Here is a 14483-nt window from a genome sequence, read left to right as displayed (position 1 = left end):
AGAGACAGAATGCGCACAAGCAGGGAGGGGGAGAAGCAGAGGGAGAGGGAGAAAGAGACTCTCAAGCAGCCTCAATGCCTTAGCGTGGAGCCTGACGCGGGGCTCAATCCCATGACCGTGAGATCACGACTAGGGTCAAAATCAAGAATCAGACGCTCGACCAAGTGAGCCACCCAGGCGCCGCCCCCCTCTCTCTTTGAAAAACTTCTCTCCCAAATCCCAGCAAACAAGGGTCTCAAGCAGGCGTACTTCACTGACAGGGGCTGAAGGGTCCAAGAGAACCTACACAGCACCCGAGGCAGAGTCTACACTGCAGTAAAACAGATGGGAAGCAGTACAATGCACAACAGCGCATCATTTCTATCAAGCAGCTTTCAACACTCAGGGCACCCAGGAAACAGTGGAGAATGCCAGGCACTCGGATCAGGCTCCCTCTCCCTTTAAGAAAACTCAGAAGTATCTTTTCTACTTACAGGCCCGAGGAGAAGGTGCTGGACTTCCATCTGTGTGACGTGCAGCTCCTGGGTCCGCTTCACCTGCTCGGGAGCCTCGTTCTCACATGGGGCCCAGCACTGGGCCCGGCAGTGCAAGAGTGGTTGATGGGGAAGGGTTGCTCCTCCTGCCTCCGGGCCAAGGGGACACGAGGGCCCAAGGCCACCTCCCTCCTGGAGTGACCTAGCTTCAGGAAACCTCCAAGTCCTCAGGATGTAGCTTATGGGAGCGCAGAAGAAAACGCAGACCCTGGGGCTAGGTCTCTGGGCATCTGAGTGTGGCTGGGAAAGATCAGCCTCACCGGCCTGGCCTGTGAGCTACGCAGGGGGCCAGGGGACCCAAGACGAGGAGCACCTGATGCTGGGGGCTAGGGCGAGCACACACTGAGCCTTACAGCAGAGCCACCATCCCGGCAAAGGACAGCATAAAACCAGACATGATCTCCAGAAATTTATTGGAAACACAATACAAATTGATTAGTAGATGGTATCTACTTACAGACAGTCCACACTAACATCACGCTCTGAATGGATTATCCTGGGGAAACACTCATGACCACGGACGCATGGTCTGGGCTAGTGTTCTCTGGCAGGACAACTCGGAAATTGGGGGCAGAGGAATGGAGGGGAGGGATGGACAGAAAACTGGGACATGGCTTTCCTGAGGGGAATGGTGAGGTGGGGCTGCTAAATGGGTAAATTCCCCCAAAGGAAAACAGGGACAATCTTTGAGAATAAAGGCTTTACCCCCCTCCCTTCCAAACACATTTCCTTTCTAGGTGAGTGAGTCTACAAAACGCCCACGGGGGCAGCTCCTGCGTCTACCCTCACTGGGATAGCACGGGGGCATAAACGCCAGGCTGGATGTGACACCGGGCACACCCAGCCTGCCTGCCTGCCCTCAGACCCGCTCCTCTATCTGCACACCCCCCCCAGCAGTGGGGGCTGACCACCACAGCGTGCTTGTCCCTGGAACCCCCCCTCCAGCTGGGTCACCTGAAGAGCCTATAGGGCACGAGGAAAGGAGAAGCCAGGCTATTTCTCCCCACCCCTGCCCAGGGCGGCGGTGTTTCCGGCAGCAACCAGGCCTGCTCGAGGCTCCAGCTCCCACCAGAGAGGACTTTTGTGGTCCCCAGTTCCTCCCAGTGGCCCTGGTCCCCACGCTCTGGTCACGTGGCCTCTCCCCTGTGTCCCCCCAGCCTCTGGGGGTGGCCGTTTCCTGTTGTTGTTCCCCACCTCTGAGTTTGGCCTCTTCTTGTTTCTGTGTTCAGTAATTCTCAGGATTACAACCCCTGTTTTAAATATTTGGAGTGGCTTCTGTGTCGCTGGCTGGATGCTGACTGATAGAAACTGGGCTCTGGGCAAATAGAGCTGTGAGAGGTGGGCTAAAAACCAGTCCGTGCTCCTCTTTTGCATTATCTCTAGGGGTGCACAGGTGGTTAGGCAGAGTGGGGAGATGGCTTGTGAGCTTCTGTGTGCATGTCCAAGGGAGCACAGACCAGGCTCGACACGGTGCCACCGGGCGCATCTGCCGTGGGCCGTGCAGACAGACCCCGCGTGTCTACCCCACAAGCTCACTGCACCATGGTGACATGCCCCCACACAATGGAGACACTGTGGCCCCAACAGTGTCTGAGGGAAACCCTCTCAGCACCAACTTCTCAGAACGGCCAAGGCAAATGTTAGAGGCTCCTTGGTGTTTTTTCTCTATTCCCTTGAGTGTTCAATCAGAATGCCGGGGAACTTTCCAGAAATGAGGCGGGAACATAAAGATCTTAGTCAACATCCTCTTTGTAGGAGGATGGGGCTGCAGAACCAGGCGTTCTTACTACAAGGTGAAGTAACAGCTTTCTTGGTACATGTGGCTCAAAACGAGATGCGCTTTCACCAAAGCTAAATGTGAACTACAACTAGGGTGGGGGCTCCCTCTTCTCCCTGCAGACCGGGCTTGGCCTCAGTCTCCAAATCTCCTGGACCTGGGTGAGGAGGGCCTCTCCCAAGACGCAGGGAGAGTGAAGCTTGGCAGCAGAGTCACGGAAGTAGACTTTTCTCTAATCAACAGGCACATTTCACACGGGTCAGGAGAGGAGCGTGGAAGGGCAGGGAGCCATTGCACCTCCTGTGTCCATGTGCGACAATAAGTCCAGGGCAGGACACAGAGACAGCTTTTCCCTGTCTTTCTTTAGAGAGAACACACCATGTGGTGTGTGATGCAGTGAGCCAGTTGCCTCCTCTCCCTGTTTTCAGAGGGGGACTTCTCTCTGGGGAACCCCGAGGGTGACGCCTGTCACCTCCACCCCACTCATTGGGCACCTCTCATACAGGCCCACCGTCGGGGCCCCAAGCAAGACCCAGAACAGCTCCAAGAGTTGGCAGTGGTGAGAACATCCCCAGGTCACCCTCGCAAAAGCCAAAGATGAGAAGCAACGCCTTAGAAGAGAAGCCACACTGGCTGCAAAACTAGAGAAGGAAAAGGCAGCTTGAACTCTGGGCATTGCCATCAGCCATCACCCATCATGTTCTCTTTGCTGAGCTGAACCCAGCCTCTGAGGATCTGGGCATCTACGGTGTCATTGTCATTTTAATGATACCTCACTCTACTTGGGGGGCAGGGGAGTGTCAACTCAACCGTAGTCATTCTGTCCTGCAACAACCTGGCTGTTTGGCCACCCAGCTGCAGACCCCAGGGACAGCTTGAAGGCCAGACTCCAGTTTTCTTTCACGGTGCTGTGAGCCTGTGCCCTGCAGCCTATTCCTGCAAATGGAGGACAGGGGAGTGGCCAGACTCATATCTGCTCGGGGGAGTCGTGGGGCACTAAGTTATTCCTACCCCTGCAGCTGTGTGCACAGAACTGCAGAATGGCCAGCCTGTGGGGCCAGCAAGGACTGGTGCTGAAGGCAGACAGGAAGAGCCCAAGCCAGTGAAAACTGGGTCACAGGCACATCTCCTGGGGCCTAGGTACGTGTGTTCACAGAAATGTCTGGGCTGGAAGCGGGAGGGGGCTCGTGGTGTCGTATATACACACTCACCTGCAAACACACTTCTCTCATTTCACCCTCCTAGACCAAACAGATTCCGTCTGTTTAAAATAAACCTGGGTGATTTGTGACTCGCTGAAGGACCAACCTGGCTACAGTTGCTCGGCGGCTGGCTTGGCTGTCAGGGAATACGGCAGGACGCGAATGGCTTGTCACAGTGATACACACGCTCAGCTCGGTTTCAACACCTGCTTTTGCTGGAGCTGTCTGGGACCAGGCAGAACCAAGTAGAACACCAGCCTCTCTCCAACAATAAAATACAGATGATATGAAGAATTCACAGACTTACCGAAGAAGATTTTCTTATTTTTTTGTCAGAATCTCATAATTCTGTATCTAGGAGGGGTAGAGAAGGGGGAGCCAAATATAGGATGCAGGGGTGAGAGAAAAACTTCCCCATTAAAAAAAAATAAAGATGAAGCCTAGTGAGAAAAAGCCAAGTGACAATAACGGCAGGGATGGGGCAATATCATGAACTGCATAAACACTGGCACTTTTCTTAAGAAAAATCCATTCAGAAAGCTGCCATGTCCCTCCTGTAGACCATCATGGCGCCGACAACAGGGCTGAGCTGACGCATGCAGGGCAGCAGCAGCTCTGAGCTCTCAGCAGCTCCGCTGCCTGAGGAGCCGCGGTGCCTGGGAGCGGAGTGCTGAAGAAGGAAGAGGCTGAGGGGCTCCCTTGTCCCCTCAATTTTCAGGCAGGTCCCGCTGTGGGACAGTGAGGTCTCTGAGGGGAAAGCGAGGTGACACTGATTCACACGTGGAGACGCGGCTTTGGGGACGTGCACTCCTACAGTTTCTTCCCCTGCCCCACCAAGTCTCCAGGGGGCACATGTGTAGGTCTCCCACTGAAATGTGCCGGAAATGGGGCTGCCTCCTTCCCAGGCACGACTGTGAATATCAGCAGGACGGTGTAGCGAGTCTTGGCTTATAGTATGAAATAGGGATAGCTCAGTCCGACACGCAGCATGTGAGTTCTGGGGAAGGAGAGAAATGGGGGGTCAATGTTAAAGCAGTTCTGACAGAGGGGGCAAGGTGAGATCAAGGACAGAGACAGCCCTCCCACCCACAATGTCACAAACATCAAGGAAAGGCAGTCAGGCATTAATTCAAATAAAAGCTCACAGGGTAGTTTAAGGTTGGACCAAAGGGAAGTCTTATTGAGGCCAAGAAAATATGTGAACGACATGAAGTATCTTAAAAGCTAGGTTTTGGGTGGGCAGGTGTGGTGGTCACTGCCAAGGCGTACGGCATACCAGGCAGGTGCCAATACGCTTATCAAACCTACATCACGGGCCATCTCTGACCAGATACTAAGGAATGGGGAGCACAACTGGCCTGGAGGAGACACAACGTGATCTCAGGTAACCATAATTAATCACAGTGATGTGGGCACTCAGAGGCTAGGCACACATTTTCCTGCAGGAGGGAATGAATCTCAAACACCCACTGTGTCATAGTGGCCCTCATTCCCACCCCACATCCTCCCCCCCCAAAACCTTCAACTCTTCTTCCCAGAGTTGGTCATCTAGAGACTCGCAATAGAAATAAGTAAATGAAAAGCAGAAGTGGCCTGCAAAGCGTATCATTACCATCTCGTATTACTCACTAGGTTGTGAAACCTTTCGCTTGGTGATGAGGAAAGTGGCTAGAGGGGAAGTGGGGGTTGTTTGCTGAGATGGGACCAGGTGCCCCGGCCAAGGGAGTGCTCGGACATTCTCTCCCATCACACTCTGCAACCAGGAGAGGACACAGGGATGCTCACCTTCACAGCCTCCCGCCATCCTGAGGAAGGTCTGCAGGATGGAACAGAGCTGGGCCTTCACTTCATGAGCCTTTCTAGAATAGGGGAGATATATGCACACAGCCTGGTATTTGATAGGGCTCCGCAAATACGTGTTAAATAAAAACCCAGATAATTCAGTTTTGGACTCAGGCTAACCTTTGCTTCATTGAACCTACTGCGGGTTATGTAACGCATCGTTTAACAACTTTCACCTGAACCTTGTGAGCATCAGAAGGGTTAGGAACTGGCTCAAGGTCACACAGTGAGTAAGTTGAGGATTTGAACCCAGATCTTCTTAATTCAGGCCAAGATTTCCCTACTACACCAAGCTGCCCCATTCTCCATCCATCCCAGTAAGAGCATACTGTCCTCATCGGTGTCTAAGTGAAGGGTTATGTATGTGTCAGAATCTCTAGGATTTCTTAGAAGGCTCTCTCTCTCTTTTTTTTTTTTCAAGGGTGGGGGGATGCTCTGTTTTTGTCCAACCCCTGTGGAATTAAGCCATCTGCAATAAGAGCCACTTGTAACAGTTTCCCAAGTTTCTGATCTGTTTTGGTAAAGTGTGCTTCCTTTTATTTGTACAAAACTTACCTGCTTCCATTTCAAACGCAACCCCCTAGCATCCAGGTTGACACCCGCCTTCTTCACACCGGCCGTGGTTTTAAGTTGAGACAAGTCACCTCTCTGCATTCCTGGCTGAAGAATCCCAGTGCTTACCATCTGTCCTTGTGAGGCTATCACTAAACCATGCATTTATCCCCCCTGCTCGGAGCTTCCTCAGCCCCACCATGTTTCCTTGAAGCAAGGAACAAGCACCACATGCAGGGCTCAGATGCCGAGGCCCCAGCACAGCAGAGAGCCCCAGGAGGAGATGTCCGTGACCTTGGACATTCTGCACTCTAGCTAACTAATGCAATGAAAGCCACCTTCTTGTATCCACCTGCTGGATTCTGAGTTCTCCCTTCTGAAACCCAGAGGAGAAACCACCATCAGAATTTTGGAGGCTGGAAAGCAGATACTCGAGTGATAACAGACTACACGCTCAAGAAAGGCAAACCCGAAGCTGGCAGTGAGGAAAGCCAAGAACCCAATTTGTCCAAAGGGTCTTCAAATGGCTCAGGAACTAACACCAGAGACCTCTGGCAGTGGAGAAGGGAGACTGAATCATGGAGATTAGCTGAACACTGTTTGAGAAGCAGGTAGACCCCTAGAAGCCCTCCTGACTCCATACTCCTAGGCGATTGCCTGCCTCCCACAAGTCTGAATGTATGTCCTCTGAAGAGGACCCAAAAGAGGGTCTCAGTCCTAGGGGACACCAGGCAACAAGCACATCTGAGGGTAGGACTGGCTCTCCAAAATTGAGGAATCAAGTGAACATATGCCTAATGGATGGTGAGACCTCCAGTGTTCTTCCCATTTAGCTCCCAGAAAGCATGCCACTAAACCTTAAATTCTGGGGGAAGAGACTGGTCTATGGTCTGGTGTTTGTGTCCCCACAGAATTCCTATCTTAAAATCCTAAAGCCCAATGTGATGGTATTGGGAGGGGAGACCTTTGGGAAGTGAGTAGGTCATGAGGGTGTAAAGAGACCCCACAGAGCTCCCTAGCCCCTTCCACCACGTGAGGACACAGAGAGAGGTCAGCAGTCTGAAACCTGGAAGAGGGCTTTCACCAGAACCCAACTACACCAGCACCCTGATCTTGGACTTCCCAGCCTCTAGAACTGTGAGAAACAAATCTCTGTTGTTTATAAGTGATCCATCTGCAGCATTCTGTTATAGCAGCCTGAATGGACGACGAAAGATGGGAAGAATCTTCTCTGGGAAATGTGACCAGCCTATGAGAACAGATCTGGAAATAGTGGCATTTGGGCCACCTAACAAACAGCCCAGCCTGATCGCCATACCATGAAGTGCATTACAGGCTCCACCCACAAGCAGGGCAGAATTTTCAATCTGATTAGAGTCTCCTACTCTTAAACATTAGTAGACAACCACAGGTCACCAGGGAGAAACCTCCAACATAAATGTCAGAGACCAAAACAAAGAACAAAGAGAAGAATTAAAATTCTTCTATTCAAAGAGAAGAAAACTTAAAAAACAGAAAACACTATCATTAGTATCTCCAGAAGAGTAAGAAAAGATACAGTATCCCTGAAACACAAACAGTATGCTATTGAAAAAAATAAATAAATAAAATTGAGGGGCACCTGGCTGGCTCAGTTGGAGGAGCATATGACCCTTGACTGAAGGTCATGAGTTCAAGCCCCATGTTGGATGTAGAAATTACATAAATAAATAAACAAAAACAAACTTAGAAATTTTTTTTTTAAATTAAGAGAACCAAGGGGAGTTGGCAGAGAGCCTATAGAAAGATTGAAGAGTTCTGCATTCTATAATGGTGGGCTAATTTATATTGGACTAACTCTCCAGCCAGTAACAATAATAAACTCTAGATAAAATATATAAAAGAAACAACTGCTCGAAGATTCTGGAAAGCAACCAAAAATCAGGCAAAAAATGGAGGGATATGATACTTGAAAAAAAGGTGATATTCGATGACATCCACCCCTAACTGGCTTTTCCTTTGTGGGCACTTCCATGCAGTACAAAAGGAATATGGCTCAAGCAGAAAACTGCAGTCTAGCTGGGCTGAGGAATCAGGGGGAGCCCAGAATTTGAGGCTGCCAATATAGCTGGAAATATAGGAGGAGATCCTGGAAAGTAAGAGGACAGGGAAAGGGAAGCTGCCAAATCTACATATACACTCCTCTCAAATCACTGGTTGATTCTGGAACTATGCATTTATGAGGTGGGACTCCAAGGAGCCCAGTGGGAAACATCAGCTGAACAGCTAAAAAAGGCTAAGCAGCAATCTTAGCAGCTGTCTACTGCTGGGAAGACAGATTATGGAGTTTCAGTTCCGCCAAGTAGGAGGGATTGGGTAAACAACTTGGTCTTTCCATTGAAATCTCACAGGACTAAGAGCAAAACTGAAATAAACCAGACCTATTAAAGTTTTAAAACAAGCCCCCACAAAATCAAGGTGACCTCCCAATTTAATTGCTTGCTAGAACAAAATGCAACAGTCTGCAAAGGAAAATAACAGAATCCAGAGTCCCTAAAACTTATCATCCACATTGACCAGTATTCATTAAAAATTAACAGACTGAGGGGCACGTGGGTGGCTCAGTGGGTTAAGCGTCTGACTCTTGATCTCAGCTCAGGTCTTGATCTCAGGGTTGTGAGTTTAAGCCCTACGCTGGGCATGGAGCCCACTTAAAAAAAGAATTAACAGACTGAGTAACCCATCCAAAGAAAAAAGTCAGTAGAAAATGACTAATGGATGATTCAAATGTTAGAATTTGTGGGTACGGATATAAAATATTCACTATAAGTTTGTTAAAGAATCTACGAAAAAGATGAATATAATGGGTAACAAGATGGTATATTTTAGGAGAAATATAAAAGAACTAAATGGAAATTCTAAAACTGAAAAAAACAAAATCTGAAATGAACAGTTTGTTAGATGAGATTAATAGCAAATTTAATATTGCAGAAGAGGGGCCCTGCCTGGCTCAGTCAGTAGAGCATGCAACTCTTGATCTTGAGGTCATGAGTTCCAGCTGCATGTTGGGCATAGAGTTTACTTAAAAAAATACTGCAGAAGAAAGAATCGATGAACTTGAAGATGTCTAAAAGTTATTCAAACTGGCAAAGCATACACACTACATGAGTCCATTTATCTAAAATTCTAGAAAATGTAAACTAATCTGTGGTGATAAAAAGCGGATCAGTGGTTACCTGAGATGAGGCAGGGGAGATGGAGTGGGTGGGAGGGTAGATTATAAAGGGGTACAAGAAAATTTTTGAGGGTGATGGATAAGTTTATTAAGTAGATAACGGATGGGTAAGTGATTATGGCGGTTTCCTGGTACATACATACGTTAAACTTAACAACTTGTATATTTTAAGTATGTTTTAGTTGAGGGGTGCCCGGGTGCCTCAGTTGGTTAAGTGTTCAACTCATGATTTCAGCTCAGGTCATGATCTCATGGGTTGTGAGATCCAGCCCCATGTCAGGCTCCACACTCAGAGGGGAGTCTGTTTGGGATTCTCTGTCTTTCCCTCTTCCTCTGCCTCTCCCCCTACTTGCATGCACATGTGCTCTCTCTCTCTCTCAAATAAATAAATAAATAAATAAATAAATAAATAAATAAATAAAATCTTTTTAAAAAATAAGAAATACATGTAGTTGAATGCCAATTATGTTCAATAAAGCTGTTTAAAAAAGAAATGATAATGGAAAATAGCTTTATAGGGTTTTTAAAAAATCTGCTGGAATAACAGGTGCTGGGTTTAGAGATACTATGTAAGAATCATTCTGAGTTCAATAAAACTAGAAAAAATCATTTAAAAATAACCCTAAAAAGAACAGGAGAAAAAGAAAACTGGTGTGATCATGTTAATATCAGGCAAAACAGACTTTAAGCCAAGGAGTATTAACAGAGCTAAAAAGAATCATTTCACAGTGCTAAAAAGGTAAAAAAGACATAAAAATTGTAATTATATGTATAACCAATAACCGAATTTCAAAAAACTGAGGGAAAAATTGACAGAATAAAGGGAGAAATAGACAAATCTGGTTGGAATATAAAGTTGAGAGTTTCCCAGAAAAGAGAGCAAAAAGATGCAGAGGAAGAAAACTGGAGAGAAAAAAGAAAATCGGAGGACCAGTGCAGGAGGTCCAATGTCCAATATCTTGACCCTTTCTTCTGCTGTCTGATTCCAGATGCCTAAAATGTGGTCAGCCCTGTTTCCCCAGGACTCACTCTTGGCCTTGCTCCCTGGCTGCCCTGGGGAGGGGCTCCCGTAGGCACTCAGCGAAGCTGCAATCAGACTGTCATGGAAACAGTCTTCTCAGATTATCCTCTTCAGGCACCTCCATTTAACAAAGTTGCCTTCAAGCTTGCTCCTCAGTTTTACATTAATTACTTTTTGCATTCATTTATATGTAAATAATTGTTGATAAAAATAAATATTTGCTTATGGGAGGAAAATGCATAGATTAAAACTCAGATGTTTTCTGAGCTTAGAGAGTACTCAGTCATCTGGAAGGAAAAACAGGAAACTGGAAAAGAAAATAATAATGAGCAAGGTTGGGAAGCTTAAAATGAACCCAGTGGGGGGGTCCCCGAATCAACTAGACTGTGACAAATCTTTCTATTTCCATTGCCCTGGGGGGCCTCCAGATTCAGAACACTTCTCCTCACTTCCATACTGGGACCCAAAGACACTGCTCAGGAGGATACCTAAATCAGTTGGTTTGGTTTCTGGATTGGTCTTTACCTCCCCGGGGCATCACGATCTACTACTGATATCCCAGTGGCTTTCTCAGACATATGTGCCAGCTCTTTGGATCGATGCGTCACACTTCAATGGAAGAGTTGTTTCTCAGGGATTTTATCCCCTTCCTCTGCTGTCTTCCTCGCTCTCCTTTCCCAAGCATCTACCCTTCCCCACAAAAAGCCCAGGACCTAGCTCTCACGTTACAGGTTCACTTTCTCAGAGATTCACCCTCCACATGTCACTGAGAATGGGAATACATTGGGAGAGGTTGGCTAAAAAGGTTTCCTCTAATGTCCCTTACAGGTAAACAGAGACAGTTTAGTGAGGAGGACCCTTGAGCAACTACCATGGACTTCTGTCGCTCTTTTATTGCTCAGAGGGTGTCATGTGTAGACCTCTTATAGGCTCACACACTAGTATATCCCTCAGGAACAGGATAAAAGTATTCTCTGGGAGCAACTGATATTAGCAAACCCAGGAATGGTCTCAGGTGTGGCCGATTTGGCATCCTTCCAGAATATTCCAAAACACCAAGTTGTTAATTACTCATGCCTAATGCATTTGGGTCTGTTTTTCTCTACAACATCACCCTCCTACGGCTTCACAGTATGAGCGAACGTCCAGTGCCCTCCACGTAATGCTTCAACAGTCCTGAAACCCTCTAGATATACTAGGTACTCTGCTATAATTCACATTCAATAAACCCTGGGGCCATAATGACCCATTAGAAAATACTGGGGGAAAAAAAAAAGAAAATTCAAAGGCACTTTTATCTATGAAACCGGGTTGTAACATTACATCCTGAGACAAGATCAGAGGCAAGTCTGGGAGCACTTGATGTTCTTCCACAAACAATATTTTGGAAGATTAAAAAAAAAAAAAACTGTAGTCTTTTGAAAGGATATAAAAATGTTGACAGAAGGCGGCCTGGGCCCAAGCATGCCTCGGAATGCCATCAGCTGTTGCTGGCAGTCTATTTTTATTGGGATTTGTGAAGACAGCAGATGCATTCCCAGAGCTCTCTCACTGGTACAATGGACCTCATCACCACCCATTTCTCAGAGTTGGGATGCAAACAGTTGGAGCTGTTGAATCACTGATTCAGAAACAAGTCATCCAAAGGACAGTCTTCACACCCCAGATCATAATATTGTACTCGGAGGCATCCACATTGGATACCCTCTTCATGGGGGACTCAGAAAAATGATATTACTCAATGTGGAAAACAAATAAGGAAAAAAAATTAGATCTACAGTGTATTCATACACCCCAGGGGAAATAAGCCAGAAGAAAGCAGATTAAAAAGGAGTTTACCGTACAATTCATCAATTTCCTTGGCTCAGGTGTCCTGACTCTGTCCCACTGAAAACTCACCTCTCTCCTGAGCCCATTGCTTTGGTTTTCCTGACACTGAATTCTGCTTCAGTAGTACCCCTGGGACAAAAGCTGCATCATCTCAGAGAAAGATGAAAAGAGCACACCTCCGATTGATGTTCCCTCGGTCGTATGACTACAAGACAGAAGTTGCTCTCTAGGGTCCCCATTTGATAAAGGCAGAGACATAGCAGGTGATCACCCTGTCCCTGGGCACCTGGGCCTCGGGAAGGAAGACCTGATGACTGGGTCGGGGAGGGCATTTTCTTAAGGGGTCAGGACAGGATGGGAGATGTCTGAACAGCCCATCTGCCCCTCTCCTCTCCTCTGAAAAAGATGCCACTGTCTCAGGATGATAAGGATCCATCCCCTCGGTGGTAGGGTATTTAATTGCAGGAGCCTCCAGGGACCTAAATGAGCCCTCTTTATCAAACTAATTTCCTGTCTTCAATACTCCTTTAAATAACTTAATCAAAGGCAATGTCTCTTTATAGATACTGGGCCCTTCTAATGTGCAAATACGCTTTGGAACCTACCCATTTACTTTCAAGCAAATCCATGAGTCGGTTTTTGAAAATCGTATTTTTGGGTAAGAAATAAATGTAGTTATAAGAAAAGTGTTGACATTTTATTTACATACAGTCCACATATGACTACAAAAACTTTGGTTGATATCTTAACAATTTTCAAAACAAAACTTTAGTAATAGCTCTTCTTTAAAGGGTAGGGGACAATAGAATCTTAGCACTTACTGAATACCTACCATGAGTCAGAGTCAATGCTGGGTATACCGTATTATTTAATTTAAACACATTTCAACTTTAGGTGATTCTGTGAATTCTCTCTTATTTCTTTTTTCTCCCCTCTCTCGGACACGAATATAGTTCTTAGGCTCTCCATTCCAGAAAAAGTAGGGGGTGTGATATGGGCAGAAGAGCTTCACAGAGGCAGGAAATGGAGTAACAGCTTTAATCAGACAAGGTGGCTTACCACTCACGGCTAAGCACAGAAAAATACCTACTATGTTCCTCTCTATATTTCCAAACACCCACCCACCTCCGATACACAGAAAACAAACATCTGCCAGGTACCTGCTGCACTCAGCACACAAATCTGGGTCCTTATTCACCCGCTGGAAACAACCCTGGATTGGAGCTTAAATCTCACCTCTGCTGTTGTTAGCAGTGTGGCTGTAGGCAAATCCCTTAACCTCTTGGAGCTTGGACTTTTTCATTATTAAAATGCAGGTTGTGACACCTACCTCATGGAGAGTTTGGGAGATCAAGTGGTATAAAGTAGGTGAAATATTTTTAACCATTATCACAACTCCATTAAGGCAAATGAAATTTGTACTTTACAGAGGAGAAAACAGGTTTAAGGAAACTAAGTGATCGACCCGAGGCCACACAGAAGTAATCAGAGAAGTCAGCGGTTAATCCCATCTGATTCCAAACACTCGGAGGTACTTTTTCCCCCACGGTACAGATAAATTCCATTTCCCTGCTGCCTTCTCTTTCGGTTCTCAGACATGGAAAGGCTTTCCAGTAATCGCTCTTCTATCCCCACTGATCTCAGGGCCTTCGCTACTCACAGCCATGTGGAGTTAACCAAATGGGCCAAATGTGGTAGGTGCCTGGTTTACTGGCAATAAAAATGTCATCAAAGCATCTTTAAGTCAGAAAAAGAGACAGGATTTCGAAAGCACATGACAGCATGGGCATACCACCGGACCAACAGCCTGATGGGAAAGACTGAAGTGTAAGGGACTGGTAAGGGACCAGGTAGGTCTCTGTTCTGAAATTTCATTTTTCCGTCATTACTGACCCCAAATAATGAGGCCTCTTACGTATGAAGATTCTGTTTTCACCCTTGGAAATTAAAATTCCAGTAGGGTCATCACAGAGGGGTATGTGTGGCCCGGTGCTGTGGGTTACATGTAGCAGAGGACACAGAGGGCTGACTCCCAACCACCAGGGCCTTTAAGGGGCCAGGGCCAGTGGAAAGCCAGTGACTTTCAGGAAGATGATAAGAAGCCGGCCATCATGTTTTTAAATGTCAGGTAAAATCCTTTCTACCAGCAGAAATCCAGAGCCTCTTTTCCCATCATCGTGAACTTCCAACTGAAGGTAGAGGCTGCGTGAAGGGGGCGAGCCACTGAGAAGGGGACAGGAAGCCCTAAAGCTGGGAGACCTGGATACTTCCGTACAATCAAATTTTGTTTCCAGTTAAATTAGTTCTGTCCGTCAACATCCTGTTTGGTGTACTTGTCTGTCTGACATGCTGGTAATTAAGTAGCAACGCTAATTGATTTTATGATCGCATCACACAGGGTGAGGCTTTTCCATGAATTTGTATTCATCAATTCCAGTAAATGACGGTATTGACTATCCCATGAAAACTCACTATCAGCCTAATCTTTTTTTCTAGTACTTTGAGTTCACCT

General features: G+C 46.8%; 1 protein-coding gene across 8 annotated transcripts in view; it reads right to left on the bottom strand.

Annotated features, from left to right (window-relative positions):
• Nucleotides 1-929: 929 nt before the first annotated feature.
• Nucleotides 930-14483, bottom strand: part of MTA3 (metastasis associated 1 family member 3) — a 160043-nt gene continuing 146489 nt past the window's right edge. For 7 of the 8 annotated variants that reach the window (XM_040623148.1, XM_040623149.1, XM_040623153.1 and 4 more), the window contains one exon: nucleotides 930-4509. In XM_040623148.1, the coding sequence (XP_040479082.1) occupies nucleotides 4484-4509 (26 nt within the window). In that variant the 3' untranslated portion in view covers nucleotides 930-4483. Of the gene's footprint in view, nucleotides 4510-5297; nucleotides 5372-14483 lie in introns of all 8 variants that reach the window. The other variant, XR_005832830.1, reaches the window with a different exon arrangement.

The sequence above is a fragment of the Ursus maritimus genome, unplaced genomic scaffold, assembly GCF_017311325.1.
Source record: "Ursus maritimus isolate PB19 unplaced genomic scaffold, ASM1731132v1 scaffold_6, whole genome shotgun sequence".
Classification (NCBI taxonomy): domain Eukaryota; kingdom Metazoa; phylum Chordata; class Mammalia; order Carnivora; family Ursidae; genus Ursus; species Ursus maritimus.
Note: the sequence above shows the minus strand (reverse complement) of the source record. Positions and strands in the feature narration are given on the sequence as shown.